The 13,159-nt window shown below is 37.1% G+C and overlaps 1 protein-coding gene across 1 annotated transcript in view; it reads left to right on the plus strand.

Moving 5' to 3' along the window:
• The window catches only part of LOC150081733 (uncharacterized), a 253,463-nt gene that overhangs the window by 97,013 nt on the left and 143,291 nt on the right, over positions 1–13,159 (plus strand). The window contains exons 7-10 of the mRNA XM_090378835.1: positions 798–932; positions 6,396–6,461; positions 7,894–7,971; positions 11,930–12,099. Coding sequence (XP_090234961.1) covers positions 798–932; positions 6,396–6,461; positions 7,894–7,971; positions 11,930–12,099 — 449 coding nt within the window. The remainder of the gene's footprint in view (positions 1–797; positions 933–6,395; positions 6,462–7,893; positions 7,972–11,929; positions 12,100–13,159) is intronic.

Consider the following 13,159-nt stretch of genomic DNA (forward strand, 5'->3'; position numbering starts at 1 on the left):
CTTTTCTGGTGATTTCCGAATACCTAAATTTTCACATCTTTGAGCAACCAAAAATGCCGAACAAATATCTAGAAAGAAACCCGTCGCACATTTTAACTCTATACTTACTGAACTTGATTTTAAATTTAGAAAGTCGGAAAAGTTTCTAAATTTAAGCATTACAACGTTAAAAAAGTCTGAAACTCATAGAAAAAAACTGAAATTCTTTGCCAGAAGATTTTAATCCTGTATGATAAAAAAGAATAAAGAATATTGGCCTATCTCTCTTTTCAGAAGAAATGTCAACAATTTTGATTTTGTCCAGTGAGTTTATTTGGTTGCGCGTGTGCTGTTTCTAGGTAGCTGAAATGAGCTCAATAATTTTAATTCTGTTTTATGTACCAAGAGATAACGTGTTGATAAGTTTAACTGCTTAACAAGTTGTGTAATTTTGCCATTGCTATTGGAAATGGTTTGCATTATTATTATTTCCGCTTAATTACAACAGAACGACCACAAAATCAGAGGAGTTTAGTAACTAATTATTTTGATTAATTACTAATCAAAATAATTTAAAATCATGTATTATTTCTTTGATAATGTAACTAAATTTCAAATTCTATTCCTCCCCGCCAATAATGCCTGATATGGAGAAACTTGAAAAATCTAAATTTGCATTTGTATTTTATTTTAGTCAGTATATAAAAGATATTATTATATCTGTTATATCGACAATTTATCTCTACTGATCTTAAATAGGAACTTACTTTTATAATTTGTGCCTTTCAGATTTTTAAAGTTTATTCATATTTTTCCAGCTAGATCAATTTATCCCGAACACCCTGCATCCAGCTCTACATCTTGATGCTATGGTGACTTCTCATTCACTAGCGGCGTCTCCAAATAACCAGAAACCGCTCACTAATTCATTTGCTTCTTTTGACACAAGCAAGGTAAGGAAAAAATGTAGTGTCCCGATAATTTCAAGTGTAATCTATAATATTTTCATCTTCAAAAACTGCCTTTAACAAAAAGCCCTCACACTCACCTTACACAGAAACTCTTAAAACTAGAAACTCTTCGCATGATTATAGCGATATTCTTAGTAAAGCAAACTCATCAAGTACGAGGTTAGTTCAATTTATAAGGTCTTATTTTATTTTTATTCAATTTATAAGGTTTTATTCAATTTATACATTGAATAAAAAAGTAATCAAATTATATTATTGCGAGTACTTTAAAATGGTAATTAGTTAGTTCAGAATGTTTTCAAAACATGGCATCGCAATACAATATGACACGTCGATCGCAGCGTTTCAAACAGTGTAGCATGTTTATAATACTCAAAATGGCGGCCATTAGTCATCAGAAAACAACGTGTAATAATCTTATATTTGTATTTTAACGTGAAACCTCTTACTGAAATTCATTGAGAAATATCGGAAGTTTGTGGCGACGGATGTAAAAAAAAATGCGCGTAGCGGAGTGCGACAGTTTCGTAAAAGAAAAAACAAAAAGTTCATCAACCAAAACCTTCGATCAGTCGTTCCGTGGCAACATCCACCGGAGAGCGAAAATTGTTTTGGGCGACAGGGGACCATCAGTTGAAGAATTTCACCAACAAGCATTTCTTGGCTCTGTGCATACCAGTCTTCATAAAGGTCTCGAAATAATCAAGCCAGTTGGGTTCCACAGCCGTTTTCTTAGGAGCGAAACGGATTATTGTCAAGCTGTGTGAAGCAATGTTCACTCGACATGCTTCAATGAATGGTTGTTTTTTTCTTCTCCTCAACTGTCACGATGGATGAGACATGGATTCTCTGTTCAGCCCTGAAACTAAGCGACCAGTGGAAGGAGGCTGAGTCACCACCGTAAAAGTTCTTTATTTCGGCAAATACAGAGAAAATGATGATTGCTGTTTACTGAACGCAATGCGTAAGGAATAATCCTTACACAAAATCGGCATTGTTTCCAAGAGCACTACAGTGACAGGATGAGGTCAACAATATTCTCACCCTTAGTATTATCTCCGGCATGCTAGTACAAATAATAATCATCAAGTTAATTTAGAAATTTTTTCTGCAAAGTGAGTTTCCTTCCCACTTATTACAATTAATCTGGGGCAGATTGAAATCACTCGCAATAAGACAGTCGCACTTGCTTGCCCATTCATCTGCATATAAAGACTCTCATCATATTAGGCCTGACGTAGCCCAATGGTCAGGAGCGAGAGTGCATAGCACGCGTTCCTTGAATGGACCGGCGTTCAAGCCCGTGACTACTAAATACGATAAATATTTGTATTGGCGATTTATTGTAAACTTTACTGACTTGGTTGTCGTGCCGGAGTATAAACAGAAATTTTATTTACTCTTGTAGTCAGTAGATCACTCCCACTCTCATCATACATTTGCTTCTAACTACTCAACACCACACAAATTCCATGTCAGTAGATGTAACTTCAGATTCAGCAAATCTGAATCTGAAGTTACATCTACTTATTTTTTTTACACGAAGCCACCCCCCCCTGTCTTGCAGACAACGCTCTTTTCGCGCTCAGGCTGCTTTTGATACGAAGCATGACAACGCCACCCCTTTTATCTTCCCTAAATATATTATATCTACCATATTGCTTAGTGGTACTCGTCATCCCCAATTTTCGGGTGGCACCACGTTTCTGTTACCTCTATTATGTCAGCATTAGTTGTCCTGACCTGGAGTTCAAATTCAGCTATTTTATTAACAACGCTCCTGACCTTACTGGCATGCACTATGTAGACAGAGGTATGCCTAAGTACTGTATTCTTCTATAGTTTACTACCCTGACATACCACTCGAAGTTATTTAGGCTTGTTTCTCTATCTTTCTCTCACACTAATTTGAAAGGTTGTTACCCTCAGAACATCTTACCAACATCGGCTAACAAACAAGAATTATTGAGGTGAGTGCATTACTTTGACTCACATCATCATACCAACTCGGTTCTACATTACCCTTCTCTCCCCCTAACTAGTAGTTTCCCTGAACCCTTAAGGTAGCATCAATGATACTGGCAAATATCCTTGCACCACCTTTGTTCAAATGAATACCATCTGTACAAAATAGATTCATTTACCTACAAGTGCGGGCTACAATTATAACACCCCTAGAGTCTTGCAGATTCCCAAAAATCTTAAGCTAATCTACAACACTTAAGCATATAATCCCGCCTGTCGTATCTGCGCAGAATTGCAGACACATACACATTCTGACCTAACTCTCAGCATTTTTCCGGCGCGCCTGAGACTGATTAACTCAGGCCCAGATTGAGGAAAAAAAATCGTTCCACGCGTGACTGGTGGAATCCGAACCCATGGCATCGTAGCACCTGCATGCCACGAGGCCACGACATTCAGGTGCCATGACCTCGTGTTACTTTCTCCAAATACGGACGCGTCCATCAGAACGACAGAGTTGGAAATGGGGTTCATCGAACGAGGCGAACAGATTTTCTTGCATATCTCGGTGGTTCAGTTTGCTGACGTGCCCATATAAGGTGCAGTTTCTGTGTCTCGCAATGAACATGGTTGCTTGTGACGCGCATCGACTATAGCCTGTACCAGCTAATGTCTACCGCACAGTCGACTTATATATTGGTCTTGCCGTTCTTGCATTGTGCGGGTGGTTTTCTGGGACAATGTGCTGCATCACTGCTGTGCTATGAGGTGAAACACACGTCACATACCAGGCCACTCAAACACAAGGGGGTGCTTCTAATGCAAACCAACTCAATATATATATATAACATCATTCCCTGGATCATTGCTTTTCTTTCCTTCAGTATGTTTTCTTACAAACTCTTCTCTGAGATCGTTATACACTTATTTTAAAGAAATCTCATTCCTTTACATGCTTCGGAGATTCGGGTTCTTTTTTGATTGTAAATTATGTTAAAAAAATGATATTTTCTTGTCATTTGCCATTTTTTTTGGACTTTCTATCAACTTCCTCTGAAACCAATTACGGTACCCATATGATTTACTCTCTTCAGTTCTGTATTCACTTAAGAAAACTCTATCGCCGTTCTTAGCTCTCTTTGCTATTGCTTTTTCGTAATTGGTTTTTCGCCCGCCTTAGGACATCCATGGATTTTTTTAGATATTCTCTTAAAATGCCTATACAAATTGGAATCACATGATTGCTAGTAATTGCGTTTTGTGGTTAAGTTCCACGATCACAAGATGAAGACACAAGGGAATATGTGCAGCTTCAAAGTTAAATTCATTAAATAGTTTCCATATCTTATTTGCTTTCGTCGCCATACCTCAGTTCATCGAGTCCCAGAAATCTCAATCCCTTTTAATTTCTTCTCTTGAAATTGAAGCGCTCGACTTTACCCTTGAATGCATTTCCTTGGATGCAACCCATTTCGTATGACAATTTTTTAACAAGATTAGACACCTTAATGAGAACAGGTGTAGGATATATATATATTAGGGCCACCCTTTCTCGCTCGATGACATGTTGGTCTAATTAGCAATTACTGAGTTTTTTAATTTTGGAATTTTTTAATAATACACTAAAATTTAAAAGTAACTTTGGAAATGCGTGAAATATATTTTGACTCTTTGATAAGTACATCCTATCTAGAATACCTATTGCAGCGAAAAATAAAAGCCGTTGTATTTTATAAAATTAGCGGGTTTAACCACCTTCAACGAATTTGGCGGACTAATCCTACACTACATATCAAAAATGCAAAAGAAACTAGTTAAAGGAGAACCCCACTAATTTATCTGCAGTCTCCAGATCAACCTGTGCTGGTCTTACTTCGAATCTGATAAAGTCAATATCACTATCAAGAATCAGAAGCAAACTTGCCCTACTTTACATCAAAGTCTTTACCGTATGAAGGCTGAATGAAGAAAACGGGAGTTAATTAAGTTCCTGATATCAGTGTGTCATTGGCAGTCCAAGGAGGTATTTGGGGAGCAATTTAAGTTAACTTAATTTGATCAAGAATAAGAAATTTCACTACTAATACCTTACGAAATGAACGGCCCAGTCATTACGGAAGCCATCAAAAGAGTATTAACCTTAATGGCGTGTCAGGTGAGAAATAAGTACCCTGCACACCGACGCTAATTATCAATGTCGCGTTGAGAAAACAGCAACGCCATTGACATCGCTACCTCAGCACATACCAACCTTCCAAGAATGCCCCTTGACATTTGTTTCAGTGACCCTATAATAGAGGTAAAATGAAACATTTTTCGCATTAGTCATGATGAAACGTGACTAATGTAAAAAAATGTTATTTGCTTTTTTTTTTTACACGAAGCCACTTCCGAAACACGTTTATTAAAAACTGAGGAAGAGTATTTCATTAATTTTTTAGACAAATATGTTTAATTGGTCCGTTTACCTAGAATAAAGCTTGGTTAAGTATGACTATAATCACAATGGATTATATTATTGACAAGCAGCATATCAGTCCCACCACCGATCTCCATTGTGAAGTCATAGAGACTCAATACAATCCCCTGAATTTTGTTATGGGCTTGGGACGAGAAGGAAGAAAATGTACTTGCATTCATCACAACTTCTCAAGAATACTAGTGGAGAATTTTGCATCTGCTAAGAAAAATTGATAGGCACGGATAAAAGATATAGCCTTGCGCGTTAAGCAACTTATTCTTCTTCTACCAAAAAAAAACTCTTTAAAAATTATGTTCGATATTCTCATGATCGTCATTATTTAAATGCTATAAACATTTTAATGCTTCTGTTTGATGTATAGTTTACAGTAACCTACAGGAGGCGTAAATTACTTTGCTTTTTAAAGTACTATCATGTAATGTATATAATTTTGGCTGTTATATGTTTTTGTACACCCTGCTATAACAGAGAGCACTGGGTATGGATGAATCCAGTTGGGAAATAAACAAACAATAATAATAATTATAAATTCTTGATGTCCCAAAGATGAAATCCTGTAATTTCTCACATAAACGCTGTGAGGCAATTGCATACTGAGGCAAGCAGGGAGGCAAAGATCAACATCAACTTTACGTTTTGTTATTCTCGTAGAAATTGTTTTTGTCGAGGGCAGACCCTATGATTTCAATATTATATGATGCAGATAGGCTTATTATAGATTTCGGTTTAGACCGCTCTGCATTTAACATTTCCTGGCGACTATGGATATGGGAAGAGAATAGAGAAGACAGGTAGTGATGATAAGGAAAGGTATATAATCAATAACTATGTGATAATAAATTGCACTTCCCTGCTATTCTCTCAAACCTTGTAATATAAGAACTTATTAAAACACTAAAGTGCCCTTTTAAAACACTGTGCCCTTCTGCCAATAAAAATTTAGTAACAGGTTAGTAAATAATTTAAAACAATGAAAGTAACTGAATTTTCTCCAACAGGGTGCTTCACTTCTGAGAATGCTAGAATCCTTCTTCAGAGATGAAGCCTTCAAAAGAGGAATATCGGTAAGAATGGCATTACACTGTTATTTTATTATTTCCTATGTAGTCATTTAATATGTCCTGTTTAATTATAAAATGGCAGAGAATTAAGGAAAGTGAAATATTGTATATAGTAAACGCGAAGCAGGGGTGTTAGCCGCGGACATAATGACACCTGGTGAAATTAGTTCATGCTAAATTGTTATTGTGAATCCTGATGCTAACATGAAAGATGCCTTGCTTTAATGGGGGATTTACGTCTTAGCGACTAATCTTGAATGCTGGTTTATTGTGCTGTCTTGGTAGCTGATCCTGGATGGGATCAGCTACCAAGTTGAGCACGTTGTTACCTTGGTGACTGATCTTGGATGGTGGCTCAATGTGCTGCCTTAGTAAGTGATCTCTACGATAACGGCGAGGATACCAAACATTGGCTGGCGCCATCTAGCCACAATAAATGTAAATACAAGAGTTAGAAGAAAACTAGGGTGCTAGTAAGCTTCATCTTTAGCTGAAATGCAACTCAACCATTATATTAACACAGAGGTTGAAATATAGATGGGGATAAGTTGCGGCCAGTAACTTGGGCAAGAGACTAGAATGCTTGACTACCATTTGGAATTGAAATTGTTCCGAATTTTAACAGACAGAAAATGAAACGGATGTTTTGGATACAAGCCAATTACGATATGTTACATTCTTATTTTGAAAATTAGCATACTACTTGGAAAAACAAGGTTAAGATAAGACAGATTTCTGACTGTAATGCAGATTAAAGGATTTCATCCCTACGAGAATAATTTCCCTGAGACGATCTGAGAAAATGCTGGAATCGGAAGATTTTGAACTGTATATCAAGCCAAAGAGGAGAAGAATATACGTCACGCAGGTCACTTTATTTTGTATTCCTGTATTATCATACTACACGAGGCTTAGAATAACTGAGAAAGAGACTCCGTTAGAGAGGAGCCCATCTCCAAGTTGCTAACTAAGGTCCACAGGACCCTGGCAACTAACAATGATAGCGTCAGTGCTTCAAAATACACGATCAGAACTAACAATATCGCTTATCTCGGCCTGTGAATTTTCCTTATTTTTAACTAATTAAGAATATTATTTTAGTAATACTGGAAAAAAGAAACGGGACCACAAACTTCACTTGAGAGAAATACTAATGAGAAGTTGTAGTGTCTTTTCGCGGTTTTATTATTGCAATGCGTTTCAGGACTATATTCATTGTAATACGTTTCAGGATTTACTGCAATTTATGTGATACTGGTCACCTTAGCTAATAAGAGCAATGCTATTATTAGTAAATTACCAACAAAATACGGATGTTTTTATTTAGCCTAAGAAGGAAAATCAAGCATCAAAACAAACGCTCTATTGAATGTTTTATTGTTATATAATTTTTATTTGAACTTTGTTTATTTTTTTTCCTTTTTTTAATTTACAGGAATTTCTAAAGGACTATGATGGGAGTAAGAAGACTACAGATTTTTGGGAAACACTTCCAAATACCGTGCAGAGAGAGGTATTATGTTCACTTTAAATAAAATGATACAGAAAACAATTATGCACATGAGAAAGAAAGACATTGGCACTGTAGCATTTCTGATTATTTCCCACTTAGCATCGCGGCAACCCTGTCAATGTATTAGTAATGGCCGCATGGTGCAAGAAAGCCTATGGTCTATGCTGCACCAACCAAAAAAAAAAAAAAAAAAAAAAACCCCGAATAAAACAATGATAAAAAAATAAATAATTAAATAATAATAATTAATAAAAGAAAAGGAAATTAAATCTATCATCCTATCGGTTTCCTTCACCCGAAGATACTATCCAGATGACCTTTGAATTTCCCCAAACTGTCAGCCTCTACCACCCATGTAGGCAACTTATTCCAGTAATTTATAACTCGCTGGCTAAAATAAAACTTCCTGCAGTCAAATCTAAACATTTCCCACCGTAACTTGAATTGATGCCTCTCAGAGCCTTAAACACCTCAATCAAATCTCCCCTAAGGTGTCTAGTTTCCAAACTCTGCAACCCACATATTAGAAGTCTTTCTTCATAAGGACTTTTGCCGATCTCACCAGGCGAGTTACCCGTCTTTGCACCCTTTCAAGAAGCTCGATGTCTTTCTTTAGGTGCTGTCTCCATTCTTGAACACAGTATTCCAAGTGTGGTCTAACAAAAGCCTTATATAATGGGATTATCACATCCCTATCTCTACTTGAAAAAGTTCGATAGGTCATCGATAGGATACCATGGGCCTTCCTTGCAACCTGTTTACAATGCTCAGAGAATTTCATGTCTCATCGTATCGTAACACCCAAGTCCCTTTCCTCCAGTACTGGGTTTAGTTGAACTTCACCAAGTGAATAAGTTATTTTGTGATTACTGTTTCCCAGGTGTAATACCTTACACTTTGTTGGATTAAAGCATAGCTGCCATTTTTCTGACCATTCCTGAAGTCTACTTAGGTCCCTCTGAAGAAACTAAGCTTGAGAGTGATCATTAACTACTCTATCAATTTTAACATCATCTGCAAATTTAGACATTACGCCCTCTATCCCTTCATCGATGTCGTTTTTGAAAATTAAAAACAACAGTGGTCCTAATACTGATCCTTGGGTAACCGCACTTCTTACATCAACCCAATCTGAGCAATAGCCATTTATCACAGCCCTCTGCCTCCGGCCCTGAAGCATCCTGATATCCATCTAAGGATTTTCACAGTGATTCCAAACTGTTCCAGCTTATACAAACTGCTCATGTGGGACTGAGTCAAAAGCTTTGCTGAAATCTAAATAAACAATGTCGAAATTATTCCCTAAATCCAGCTCGTAAGTGACCCTTTCAAAATAGCGAACCTGATTTGTTAAACATGATTTTCCCTTTACAAAACCAAGCTGAGTATCCTTGAGAATTTCAATTCGATCCAAATGATCCTGAGTTCCACCCTTGATCATTGCCTCCATGATTTTCCCTACCACTGAAGTCAGACTGACAGGTAGATAATTTCCCACTTCACTCTTAGAACCACCCTTATGTATGAGAGGTACATTGGCACCTTTCCAATCCAAGGGAATCTCCCCGGAGTCTAGTGATGCTCGCATAATTAGCTTAAATGGTTCAATGCACTCACTTGCCGCCTCCCTTAAGATTATAGGATATATTCCATCAACTCCAGGAGCCTTACTGGCCTCTAGGCTCGAAAGTTTTTTCATTAAATAATCTTGCGAAATTTCAATATAATTAATTACATATTTTTCAACTTCGCTCCCACACTTTCCCATTGCCACAAAAGGTTTTTCATTTGTAAATATCGATGCAAAATAACTGTTGAGTTCATCTGCAACGGCAGCTGCTGTGTTTAATACTATCCCTTTCCCTTACGTAAAGGTTCGATCTGGTTTGTCCTGCTCTTCTTGGCATTTATATATGTGAAGAATTCTTTATCCCCCCCTCTTTGCTCTGTTTGCTAGTGATTTCTCATAAACTGCCGTTGCCTGTCGAACCTTTTCTGTGGCTCTATTACAGATCATCTTTTAGCTGTTATAAGCTACAGTACTTTTTATTGCTCTGTAACCTTTCCATGCCACCTTTTTCTGCTCAAGTAATGTGGAAACTTCACTATTCATCCAACTTGGAACCCTCCTCGTGGAGTATTTTTTTAATGGTATATACGCATTCAAGGCATCTGTGATTAATGTTTTAAAAGCGTACCACAGTTCAATTGTATTCATTCTCTGCGCGATATCTACCCAGTTAATAGAGGCCATGTAGTACCTTAAGGCATCGTAATTTCCTTTTCTGAAATTAAAACCCATTCCTTTGACTTTTACTGCTGTTACCTCTCTCATCATCATCCACCGTAGAACTCCGTGATCACTTCCTGCTACTGGTTCCTCTACTGTCAGCTCTGTTATGTCATCCGATTCATGGGTGATGATGAGGTCTAGGATATTTTTTCTCTAGTACTTTCCCTGACATGTTGATACAAATAACAGTCATCTAGTTGATTTAAAAATTTTGTTCCCCATGTCGAGTTTCCTTCCCATTTACTCCAATCAATTAGAGGCAAATTGAAATCACCCATAATAAGGCATTGATGCTTACTTGTCCATTCCATTTGCATGTAGAGGCTTTCGTCATAATCTTCACAATCACCTGGTCTGTAGATTACTCCTACTCGCATTATACATTTGTTTAATGATATTTGTTTAATATCTCACACCATACAGATTCTATACTAGAATGTGAAACGTCTGAACCCGGGAAAGCTATCGTTGCACTCAAGCTGCTTCTGATGAGAATCATTACCCCTTCTATCTACCCTATTCTTCCTAAATATATTATAGAAGCCGTACTGAACCTCATCATCCCCAATGTCTGGGTGGCACCACGTCTACGTAAGCCCGATTATGTCCGCGTTACTTGTTTTAACCAGCAGTTCGAATTCGCTCATTTTATTGACGACACTTCTAACATTACTATATAAACAATTAAGACTTTCTGTTCTTGTATATTTAACAACCCTAACACAACCCTTGAAGTTTTTTAGCCTCTCTTCCCTGGCATTAGCTACCCACTCACTTGAAAGTTTCTGTCCCCAGAACATCTAGATAATATGTCCAGTTGGGGTAACAGATAAGAACTCTTGAGATATGTGCAAGAGTTACTTTGACCAATATTTGACCAATACTGACACACTTGAAACGCGTGTCAGTATTACCCAATTCTCCCCCCCCCCCACTAACTAGCAGTTTCCCTGAACCTTTAAGGTATCCTCAATAATACTGGCAAAAACGTTTGCACCACCTTTGTTTAAGTGTATCCCGTCTCTACAAAACAAATTCCTCCTACCTACAAGTGTGGACCGTGCTGATAGAAATTTTGCCCCTAAAGCCTTGCAGAGTCCTTCAAGTCTTGAGTTAATCCACAAGGCTTTTAACATATAACCCCTCCTATCGTGTCTGGGCAGAATTGCAGACACATAGACATTGTGGCCTAGCTCGCAGCATTTCCTCAGCATGGTCCTGTATTTTTCCATCAGATCGTGTACGTTTAATGTCATTAGTCCCCACATGAATAATAATATTATCTCTACCCCCCCCCCCTTAAAATCTGACAATCTGTTGATGACATCATTAATAATAGTTCGATCTCTGATTTTCATTCATTCTAGTAGTTCGATCTCTGATTTTCCTCTTTGGAACATGCTCTTAAATACGAAGAATAATGCATTTTCTTTCGTAATGTCAGAAAACTACAACCTTTGGCCCTTTTTGACCACTGAACATTGTCAGTCGATACACCGAACTAATCTGAATTACAGTACTAAAAAGGAGAAACAACAAAAATATTAGTAAAGTGTTTAGAAGTAGAACAGTATAATATTTTTAAAAATTATTCAAAGTTCACTGGTTAAATAAATGTTTAAAAGAATACTCATTTTATTATTATTATTAATGCTGTTTTTATAGACAGGGAAACCCATTTCGCAAATTATGGAAAAGTGGACTGACCAGACTGGTTTTCCCCTGATTACAGTAAAGAGAGACGCCGAGAACTGCTCGAGGGTGATGATTCGACAGGACAGATTTTTTTCTAGTCCAGACAAACGGAAAAATGTGTCTGCTTATACAAGCAGTGCGTAAGTGTTCATAAAAAATCCTAAATAATATAACGGACGTTGACTAATAGCGTTAGTGACCAAAACTTAGCCAAAAATCATAAAATGCTGATATTTTTAAACAGTAAAGACCAGTTTTGCTCACAGTAATTTCTTTAAGTCATCCATAATATTTAAAGAAATTTCTAACTGTATTCGGTTTCAAGTTAATAAAATGCAATGAAGAATCAACAAGGAATTTAAATTGTACAGGAAATAGCCTTAGTTTTGCATTTTAATTTGATCGGCATTTTCTTGTCCATCAAATTAAAAGGACTGCTCCCAAGAGGAGTACATTACTATTTATTTCAAATATATGCCACCTCACAGGGAAATTTTAAAAGCAGGAAATGTTTTGCTATGCATTTTCTTGAGTTTTTAATTGCTATGCCATCAAGCATCTCGTATACTTCTGAAATCGCCTCTAAAGTGCAGTGAATGTTGAGGAAAGAGGGGATTATAAGCTTGGAGTTTCGAATATTTTTCGTTTTGGCAACGTACTTTAGTCTTACACTTTCATTCTTATACCAACTGCCTTTTTATTTGGGAGCCTTGCAATGCGCTTCAATCTACTGCAGGATGGAACTTTCCTCAACGATTCTTGTTGAGGGAAACGGACCATAAGCTGTGACAGTGCAGGTGGGCAGCTCGAACGCGTTTAGCAGTCAGGGGCCTGAACTCCGGTCTACTCAAAGAGCGTGTGCTACTGCACTCCAGCTAGACTACATGTATTTGGTAGCAAATCCACTTCGCTCACAGTTGCGTGCAAAGCGGAGGCTCTTCTAAACTATGCATTTACAATATATTCTATAGCTCTAAAAGCAGAAAGGAATATTCCATAAATTTACTCGTTTTCAATTAACTAAAATTAGAAACTTCATTAATTATTAGCGCTTTATAATGCAAAATTCTATAGAAATAAAACAGAAACTTGTACAAACTGACGAATACCGAATTATTCTTGTTAGTTATACCGCATATATAGTAGCCATGGGTTTCACAACTCTGTGAGAACTAAGTTACTCATACGTTTGTTAAAAAA

The sequence above is a fragment of the Mastigoproctus giganteus genome, chromosome 8 (genome assembly GCF_048544385.1).
Source record: "Mastigoproctus giganteus isolate SK-2022 chromosome 8, ASM4854438v1, whole genome shotgun sequence".
NCBI classification, from domain to species: Eukaryota; Metazoa; Arthropoda; class Arachnida; order Uropygi; family Thelyphonidae; genus Mastigoproctus; species Mastigoproctus giganteus.